The sequence below is a fragment of the Hirundo rustica genome, assembly GCF_015227805.2.
Source record: "Hirundo rustica isolate bHirRus1 chromosome 39 unlocalized genomic scaffold, bHirRus1.pri.v3 SUPER_39_unloc_3, whole genome shotgun sequence".
In the NCBI taxonomy this organism is placed as follows: Eukaryota; Metazoa; Chordata; class Aves; order Passeriformes; family Hirundinidae; genus Hirundo; species Hirundo rustica.
Window position 1 is genome coordinate 21,838 of NW_026690202.1, and position 9,837 is coordinate 31,674.

The window sequence follows — 9,837 nt, forward strand, 5'->3', positions numbered from 1 at the left end:
ACACCAGTATGGGGACACCGCTGGGACCAGTACGGCGATACCAGTGACACCAGTATGGGAACACCAGTGACACCAGTATGGGGACACCGGTGACACCAGTGACACCAGTATGGGAATGACAATGAAACCCGTGACACCATGGTGACACCAGTGACCCCAGTATGGGGACACTGGGGACACCAGCGACACCAGTACAGCAGCCCCCCAGTATAACCCAGTCCCTCCCCCAGTATAACCAGTATAAACCCCCCCCAGTATAACCAGTATAAATTCCAGTACAACCCCCTCAAGTCCTCCCCAGTCCCTCCCAGTCCCCTCCCAGTCCCTCCCCCAGCGCTCCCAGTCCCTCCCAGTCCCTCCCCCAGTGTTTCCAGTCCCCTCCCAGTGTTCCCAGTCCCCTCCCAGTCCCTCCCCCTGTGTTCCCAGTCCCTCCCAGTCCCTCCCAGTCCCTCCCCCAGCGCTCCCAGTCCCTCCCAGTCCCTCCCAGTCCCTCCCAGTGCCCCCAGTGCCGCCCCTCCCCTCGCTGGCAGCGGCCGCGCCGATGGATCCCCGGGATCCGCTGGATCCGCCCGATCCCGGGGGGCGCGGGGGGCGCGGGGGGCGCGGCCGCTGAGCCGGGGGGGTCCCGGGGGGGTCCCGGGGGGATCCGGGAGCGATCCCGGGGGTCCCGGGGGGGTCCCGGGGGGGTCCCGGGGGGATCCCGGGGGTCCCGGAGCCATGGGCGAATGGACGATCCTGGAGCGGCTGCTGGAGGCGGCGGTGCAGCAGCACTCCACCATGATCGGCAGGTGAGCGACCCCCGGGGACCCCCGAAATCATCCCAGATCCATCCCGGGGACACCCCAAATCCATCCCAAATCCATCCCAAATCCATCCCGGATCCATCCCAAATCCATCCCGGATCCATCCCGGGGTCACTCCGGATCCATCCCAAATCCATCCCGGGGACACCCCGAAATCATCCCGAATCCATCCCGGGGACACTCCGGATCCATCCCAAATCCATCCCGGATCCATCCCAAATCCATCCCGGATCCATCCCGGGGACACCCCGGGGACACCCCAAATCCATCCCAAATCCATCCCGGGGACACCCCAAATCCATCCCAAATCCATCCCGGGGACACCCCGGGGATACCCCGGGGACCCCCCGAAATCATCCCAAATCCATCCCAGATCCATCCCGGGGACACACCGGGGACACCCTGGGGATACCCCGGATCCATCCCAGATCCATCCCGGGGACACCCCAAATCCATCCCAAATCCATCCCGGATCCATCCCAAATCCACCCCGGATCCATCCCAAATCCATCCCAAATCCATCCCGGATCCATCCCGGATCCATCCCAAATCTGTCCCGGGGACACCCCGGATCCACCCCGGAACCCCTGAGACCCCTGGGGACACCCTGGAATCATCCCGGAGATTCCCGGGGTCACCCCAAATCCATCCCAATTCACCTGAAATCCACCCCAAATCCACCCCCGGGGACCCCCGAACTCCCCTGGATCCACCCCGGATATCCCTGGATCCCCCAAATATCCCTGGATCCCCATAATCCATCCTGGGATCCCCAAATCCCCCCTGGATCCACCCCGGATATCCCTGGATCCACCCCGGATATCCCTGGATCCCCCAAATCCATCCCAGGACCCCCCAAATCCCTCCCCGCTGTCACCTGGCAGTGACACCGGGGACAGGTGTGACCTGGGGGGGACACAGGTGTGACCCAGGGGGCCTGGGGGGGACAGGTGTGACCCCAGGTGGGATTTGGGGACACAGGTGTGACCCCAGGTGGGATTTGGGGACACAGGTGGGATTTTGGGATACAGGTGTGACCCAGGTTAGGATTTTGGGGACACAGGTGGGATTTTGGGATACAGGTGTGACCCCAGGTGGGATTTTGGGGACACAGGTGGGATTTTGGGATACAGGTGTGACCCCAGGTGGGATTTGGGGACACAGGTGGGATTTTGGGGACACAGCAGGTGTGACCCCAGGTGGGATTTGGGGACACAGCAGGTGTGACCCCAGGTGGGGTTTGAGGTGACACAGGTGTGACCCCAGGTGGGATTTGGGGATACAGGTGGGATTTTGGGGACACAGGTGGGATTTAGGGTGACACAGGTGTGACCCCAGGTTAGGATTTAGGGGGACACAGGTGTGACCCCGGGTGGGATTTTGGGGACACAGCAGGTGTGACCCCAGGTGACCCCCGCGTGACCCCAGGTAACCCCGGCGGCTCAGAGCCGCCCACGGGGAGCACGTGACCGGGCGAGTCACGCGACCGATGAGTCACGCGCCCGGCGAGTCACGTGACCGGCTGGGGACAGGTGAGGCAGGTCCGGGAAAAACCCAGGTGTGACCCCAGGGCCAGGTGTCACCCCAGGGCCAGGTGTGACCCCCCAAATCCAGGTGTGACCCCCAAACCCAGGTGTGACCCCAGGGCCAGGTGTGACCCCAGGGCCAGGTGTGACCCCCAAATCCAGGTCAGCCCCACATCTCCAGCCCCAGGTACCCTCCGGTACCCCCAGGTGTCCCCAGGTGTCCCCCAGGTGTCCCCAGGTGCCCCCAGGTGTCCCCAATCCCCATTCCCCGCAGGATCCTGCTGACGGTGGTGGTGATCTCAGGTGTCCCCAGGTATCCCCAGGTGTTCCCAGGTGCCCCCCAGGTGTCCCCAGGTGCCCCCAGATGCTCCATGTCCCCTCTCCGCAGGATCCTGCTGACGGTGGTGGTGATCTCAGGTATCCCCAGGTACCCCCAGGTGCCCCCAGGTGCCCCCAGGTGCTCCATGTCCCCTCTCCCCAGGATCCTGCTGACGGTGGTGGTGATCTCAGGTACCCCCAGGTGCCCCCCAGGTGTCCCCAGGTGCCCCCAGGTGCCCCCAGGTGCCCCCAATCCCCATTCCCCGCAGGATCCTGCTGACGGTGGTGGTGATCTCAGGTATCCCCAGGTGTCCCCAGGTGTCCCCAGGTATTCCCAGATGCCCCCCAGATGTTCTCAGGTGTCCCCAGGTGTCCCCAGGTGTTCCCAGGTGTCCCCAGGTGTCCCCAGGTGCCCCCAGGTGCCCCCAGGTGCCCCCAGGTGCCCCCAATCCCCATTTCCCCGCAGGATCCTGCTGACGGTGGTGGTGATCTCAGATATCCCCAGGTATCCCCAGGTGTCCCCAGGTGTCCCCAGGTGTCCCCAGGTGTTCCCAGGTGTCCCCCAGGTATTCCCAGGTGCCCCCAGGTGCTCCATGTCCCCTCTCCCCAGGATCCTGCTGACGGTGGTGGTGATCTTCCGCATCCTGATCGTGGCCATCGTGGGCGAGACGGTGTACGAGGACGAGCAGAGCATGTTCCTGTGCAACGCGCTGCAGCCGGGCTGCAACCAGGCCTGCTACGACCTGGCCTTCCCCATCTCGCACATGCGCTACTGGGTTTTCCAGATCCTGCTGGTGTGCACGCCCAGCCTCTGCTTCATCACCTACAGCGTGCACCAGGCCGCCAAGCGCGGCGGGCACCGGGGGCAGCGGGGACAGCGGGGACAGCGGGGACACCGGCGCTGCGCCTTCCTGCGCCCGCTGCTGCGCCCGCGCCGGCGCCGCGGGGACACGGAGGGGGACACGGAGGGGGACATCCGTGGGGACACCCGTGGGGACATCGAGGGGGACACCCGCGGGGACGCGGAGCGCAGCGGCGGCGGCGCCAAGGGCAGGCGGCACGAGGGCATCTCCCGCTTCTACGTCATCCAGGTGAGGGGGCGGCGGAGACGGGGCGTGGGTGTGGGGTTTGGGGTGGGGGTTTGGGGTGGGAATGGTTTTAGTTGGATTTATTGGGGGTTTTGGGTGTGTTTTTATTTGGTTTTGGTGATTTTTTTGTGGTTTTAGTTGGTTTTGTTGGAGGGTTTGGTGTGTTTTTATTTGGTTTTGGTGATTTTTTGGTTTTTTTAAATTAAAATTTGGTTTTATTGTTTTTTTTTGGTGTGTTTTTATTTGGTTTTGTTGATTTTTTTTTGGTGGTTTTATTGGGTTTTATTGTTTTTTTTGGTGTGTTTTTATTTGGTTTTATTGGGTTTTTTTTGTGGTTTTAGTTGGTTTTATTGGGGGTTTTAGTGTGGTTTTATTTGGTTTTGGTGATTTTTTGGTGTGTTTATCTGGCTTTATTGAGGTTTTTTTGGTGTGTTTTTATTTGGTTTTGGTGATTTTTGGTTTTTTTAAAAAATTTGGTTTTATTGGGTTTTTTTTGGTGTGTTTTTATTTGGTTTTGTTGATTTTTTCTGTTTTTATTTGGTTTTATTGGGTTTTTTGGTGTGTGTTTTTATTTGGTTTTATTGGGGTTTTTTTTTGCGTGTTTTTATTGATTTTTTTGTTTCCCTCCCCCCCAATTTTTTTTTTTTTTTTTTTTTGTTTTTTTTTTTTACTAGTTTGCGGGCGGTGGTCGGGAAGGTGGTGGAGATCAGGGTTCCTGGGTGGGCGTTTCCCCCATTTTATTTTATTTTATTGTATTTATATTTATTTCCCCTTCAGGTAGTATTCCGTAACACCCTGGAGATCGGTTTTCTTGGCAGACAATATTTCCTGCTTATATTAATATTTATTTCTATTTATTTCTCTCAGGTGGTGTTCCGTAACGCCCTGGAGATCGGCTTCCTGGGTGGACAATATTTCCTATTTAATTTATATTTATTTTAATCAATTTATTTTATTTATATTTATATTTTCTTGCCCAGGTGGTGTTCCGTAACGCCCTGGAGATCGGGTTCCTCGGTGGTCAGTATTTCCTATTTGTATTTATATTTATTTACATTTACATTTCTATTTATTTCCCCTTTAGGTGGTGTTCCGTAACGCCCTGGAGATCGGCTTCCTCGGCGGTCAGTATTTCTTATTTAATTTATATTTATTTTTATGTATTTATTTCTCTCAGGTGGTGTTCCGGAACGCTCTGGAGATCGGCTTCCTCGGCGGCCAGTATTTCCTATTTACATTTACATTTATTTTATTTATTTCTATTTATTTCTCTCAGGTGGTGTTCCGTAATGCCCTGGAGATCGGTTCCTTGGCAGACAATATTTCCTATTTATATTTATTTTATCCAATTTATTTATATTTATTTCTCTCAGGTGGTGTTCCGTAACGCCCTGGAGATCGGCTTCCTCGGCGGCCAGTATTTCCTATTTACATTTATTTTATCCAATTTATTTATATTTATTTCCCCTTTAGGTGGTGTTCCGTAACGCTCTGGAGATCGGGTTCCTGGGTGGACAATATTTCCTATTTACATTTATATTTATTTTATTTATTTATATTTATTTCTCTCAGGTTGTGTTCCAGAACGCTCTGGAGATCGGGTTCCTGGGTGGACAGTATTTCCTATTTACATTTATTTTATCCAATTTATTTCTATTTATTTCCCCTTTAGGTGGTGTTCCGTAACGCTCTGGAGATCAGATTCCTTGGCAGACAATATTTCCTATTTATATTTCTATTTATTGTATTTATTTCTATTTATTTCTCTCAGGTGGTGTTCCGTAACGCCCTGGAGATCGGCTTCCTCGGCGGCCAGTATTTCCTGTACGGGTTCAAGGTCCCGGCCATCCTCGAGTGCCGCCGCTACCCGTGCTATTTCCTATTTGTATTTATATTTATTTACATTTACATTTATATTTATTTCCCCTTTAGGTGGTGTTCCGGAACGCCCTGGAGATCGGGTTCCTGGGTGGACAATATTTCCTGTTGATATTTATTTTATTTTATTTTATTTATTTCTATTTATTTCTCTCAGGTGGTGTTCCGGAACGCCCTGGAGATCGGGTTCCTGGGTGGACAATATTTCCTATTTGTATTTATTTTATCCAATTTATTTATATTTATTTCTCTCAGGTGGTGTTCCGGAACGCCCTGGAGATCGGGTTCCTCGGCGGCCAGTATTTCCTGTACGGGTTCAAGGTCCCGGCCATCTTCGAGTGCCGCCGCTACCCGTGCTATTTCCCATTTGTATTTATATTTATTTACATTTACATTTATATTTATTTCCCCTTCAGGTGGTGTTCCGGAACGCCCTGGAGATCGGGTTCCTGGGTGGACAATATTTCCTGTACGGGTTCAAGGTCCCGGCCATCTTCGAGTGCCGCCGCTACCCGTGCCTCAAGGAGGTGGAGTGCTACGTCTCGCGCCCCACCGAGAAGAGCGTCTTCCTGGTGTTCATGTTCGCCGTCTCCGGCGTCTGCGTCCTGCTCAACCTGGCCGAGCTCAACCACCTGGGCTGGCGCAAGGTGCGCGCCGCCGTCAGGGGGGCCCGGGCGCGGCGCCGCTCCCTGCCCGGGGACGCCGGGATAACGGGAATGACAGGGATAACGGGGACAGGGATAACGGGGACGGCGGGGATAACGGGGACAGGGATAACGGGGACAGGGATAACGGCAGGGATAACGGCGACAGGGATAACGGGGACGATGGGAAGGACCCAGTCCAGCGAGTCAGCCTACGTGTGATGGGATTGGGACTGGAAATTGGGATTTTTATCCCCAAATTCCTGGGGTTTGTCCCCAAATCCATTGGGATTTTTTATCCCCAAAACCAATGGATTTTTATCCCCAAATCCCTGAGGTTTCACCCCAAATTCCTGGGGTTTATCCCCAAATCCATTGGATTTTTATCCCCAAAACCAATGGATTTTTATCCCCAAATTCCCAGGGTTTGTCCCCAAATCCATTGGGATTTTTATCCTCCAGTTCCTGGGGTTTGTCCCCAAATCCCCCGGGGGGGACACTGGGAGTGGGGACATTGGGATAACGGGGACAATGGGGACAATGGGGACAATGGGGACAATGGGAAGGACCCAGTCCAGCGAGTCGGCCTACGTGTGATGGGATTGGGACTGGAAATTGGGATTTTTATCCTCAAATTCCCAGGGTTTGTCCCCAAACCCATTGGGATTTTTATCCTCAAATTCCCAGGGTTTATCCCCAAATCCATTGGGATTTTTATCCCCCAATTCCCGGGGTTTGTCCCCAAACCCATTGGGATTTTTATCCATAAAACCAATGGATTTTTATCCCCAAATCCCTGAGGTTTCACCCCAAATTCCTGGGGTTTGTCCCCAAATTCATTGGGATTTTTATCCTCAAATTCCTGGGGTTTATCCCCAAAACCATTGGATTTTTATCCCCCAAACCATTGGATTTTTATCCCCCAATTCCTGGGATTTATCCCCAAATCCATTGGGATTTTTATCCCCAAATTCCCAGGGTTTGTCCCCAAATCCATTGGGATTTTTATCCATAAAACCAATGGATTTTTATCCCCAAATCCCTGAGGTTTCACCCCAAATTCCTGGGGTTTGTCCCCAAATCCCCCGGGGGGGACACCGGGATAACGGGGACAATGGGGACAGGGATAACGGGGACGATGGGAAGGACCCAGTCCAGCGAGTTGACCTACGTGTGGCGGGATTTGGGGGAAAATCAGGGAAATTTGGGATTGAGATTGGAGCCAGAGTCGGCCTACGTGTGACGGGATTTGGGGTTAAATTGGGTAAATTTGGGTTAAATTGGGATGAGATTGGGGCAGGACAGAGTCCAGAGAGTCGCTGTTCACGTGAGGGGATTTGGGATCGGGATGGGATTGGGATCAGGAGAGGAGCTGGGCAGGAATTCAGCCCCAGAGCGGAGCCAAAACCGCTGGGATTTCACCCAAAATCAACGGGAACTGGAGCCAAAACCGCTGGGATTTCACCCAAAATCGCTGGGATTTCACCCAAAATCAAAGGGAACTGGAACCAAAATCGCTGGGATTTCACCCAAAATCGATGGGAACTGGAGCCAAAATCGCTGGGATTTCACCCAAAATCGCTGGGATTTCACCCAAAATCGACGGGATTTCACCCAAAATCGCTGGGATTTCACCCAAAATCGCTGGGATTTCACCCAAAATCGAAGGGAACTGGAACCAAAATCGCTGGGATTTCACCCAAAATCGACGGGAAGTGGAACCAAAATCGCTGGGATTTCACCCAAAATCGATGGGAACTGGAGCCACAATTCCTGGGAATTCCATCCCTGAATTCCTGGAATTTCCATCCCTGGATTATTGGAATTTCCATCCCTGGATTATTGGAATTTCCATCTCTGGATTATTGGAATTCCCATCCCTGAATTCCTGGAATTCCTGTCCCTGGATTCCTGGAATTTCCATCCCTGGATTATTGGAATTTCCATCCCTGGATTCCTGGAATTCCCATCCCTGGATTCCTGGAGTTCGGAGCCGAAGCCGCCGGGATTTCCCGCCCAAATTCATTTTAGAGAATTTCTATTTATTTTGGGGTGGATTTGTATTTATTTTAGGGAATTTCTATTTATTTTAGGGATTTTTAATTTATTTTAGAGAATTTCTATTTATTTTGGGGTGGATTTGTATTTATTTTAGGGAATTTCTATTTATTTTAGGGATTTTTAATTTATTTTAGAGAATTTATATTTATTTTGGGGCGGATTTCTTTTTATTTATGGAAATTTGTATTTATTTTAGGAAATTTTTATTTATTTCAGAGAATTTCTATTTATTTCGAGGCGGATTTGTTTTTATTTTAGGGAATTTCTATTTACTTTCTGGGGTGGATTTATTAAAAAGGGGGAGGATTTGTATTTATTTGGGGTGGATTTATCTGGGGGATTTGTTATTTATTTCAGGAAAAATTGTGTTTGTTCGGGGAGTTTTTATTTATTTTGGGGAGTTTTTATTAAAAAGGGAGGGTTTGTATTAATTTGGGGTGGAATTATTTGAGTGTGGGGGCGTCGATTTTGGGGGGATTTGTATTTATTCCAGGAAAAGTCTGTGTTTATTTCATGAAAAAAATTGTGTTTATTTGGGGAATTTTACTATTTATTTGGGGAGTTTTGTATTTGTTTGGTGTATATTTATTTAAATGAGGGGTTGTATTTATTTTGGGGAATTCTTGGGGTTTTTTTTAGGAATATTTTTATTGATTTGGGGTGGATTTATTTCGGGGGGAGTTGATTTTAGGAATTTTGTATTTATTTGGTGTATATTTATTTAAATGGGTGGATTGTATTTATTTTGGGGAATTTTGGGGTTTTTTTTAGGAATATTTGTATTGATTTGGGGTGCATTTGTTGATTTTGGGGGGGCTCAGAGCCCCCTAAGTGTAAATAAAGGGGTTCCCCCCCCCAAAATCGTGGTCCTTGAACCCAAAAATGGGGTCAGAATCACAAAAAATGGGGCCAGAACCCCCGAAAATGGGGCCAGAATCACAAAAAATGGGGTCAGAGCTCTTCAAAATGGGCTCAAAATGCTCCAAAATTGGTTCAGATCCCCCCAAAATGGGTTCAGAGTCTCCTAAAATGGGTTCAGTTCCCCAAAAATCTGCTCAGATCTCCCCAAAATGTGCTCAGATCTCCTAAAAATGAGTTCAAACTCTCCTAAAATGTGCTCACATCTCCCCAAAATGAGTTGAAATTCCCCCAAAATGTGCTCAGATCTCCTAAAATGTGTTCAAACTCTTCTAAAATGTGTTGAAATCTCCCCAAAATGTGTTGAAATCTCCCCAAAATGGGTTCAAATCCACCTAAAATGGGTTCAAACTCACCTGAAATGTGCTCAGAAGTCCAAAAACGTGTTGAAATCTCCCCAAAATGAGCTCAGACTCCCCCCAAATGAGTTCAAGTCTCCCCAAAATGTGCTCAAATCTCCCCAAAATGAGCTGAAATCCCCCCAAAACGAGCTCAGACTCCCCAAAAATGGGTTTAAACTCGCCTAAAATGTGCTCCGAACTCCAAAACGTGTTGAAATCTCCCCAAAATGTGTTCAAATTCTCCTCAAATGAGCTCAAAC

General features: G+C 50.8%; 1 protein-coding gene across 1 annotated transcript; it reads left to right on the forward strand.

Moving 5' to 3' along the window:
• Positions 1-682: 682 nt before the first annotated feature.
• LOC120747980 (gap junction delta-2 protein-like) lies at positions 683-6,479 on the forward strand. The gene is made up of 3 exons (XM_040054046.2): positions 683-788; positions 3,258-3,738; positions 6,030-6,479. The coding sequence occupies exons 1-3, from the start codon at positions 718-720 to the stop codon at positions 6,477-6,479; spliced, it is 1,002 nt and encodes a 333-aa protein (XP_039909980.1). The 5' UTR covers positions 683-717.
• The last annotated feature ends 3,358 nt before the right edge of the window (positions 6,480-9,837 follow it).

Excerpts from the sequence above, each read along its gene's own strand:
- LOC120747980 (XM_040054046.2), top strand. The coding sequence starts at position 718 with ATGGGCGAATGGACGATCCTGGAGCGGCTGCTGGAGGCGGCGGTGCAG. Across the intron at positions 789-3,257 it reads CACTCCACCATGATCGGCAG|GATCCTGCTGACGGTGGTGG; the intron begins GTGAGCGACCCC and ends CCCTCTCCCCAG. Across the intron at positions 3,739-6,029 it reads CCCGCTTCTACGTCATCCAG|GTGGTGTTCCGGAACGCCCT; the intron begins GTGAGGGGGCGG and ends TTTCCCCTTCAG.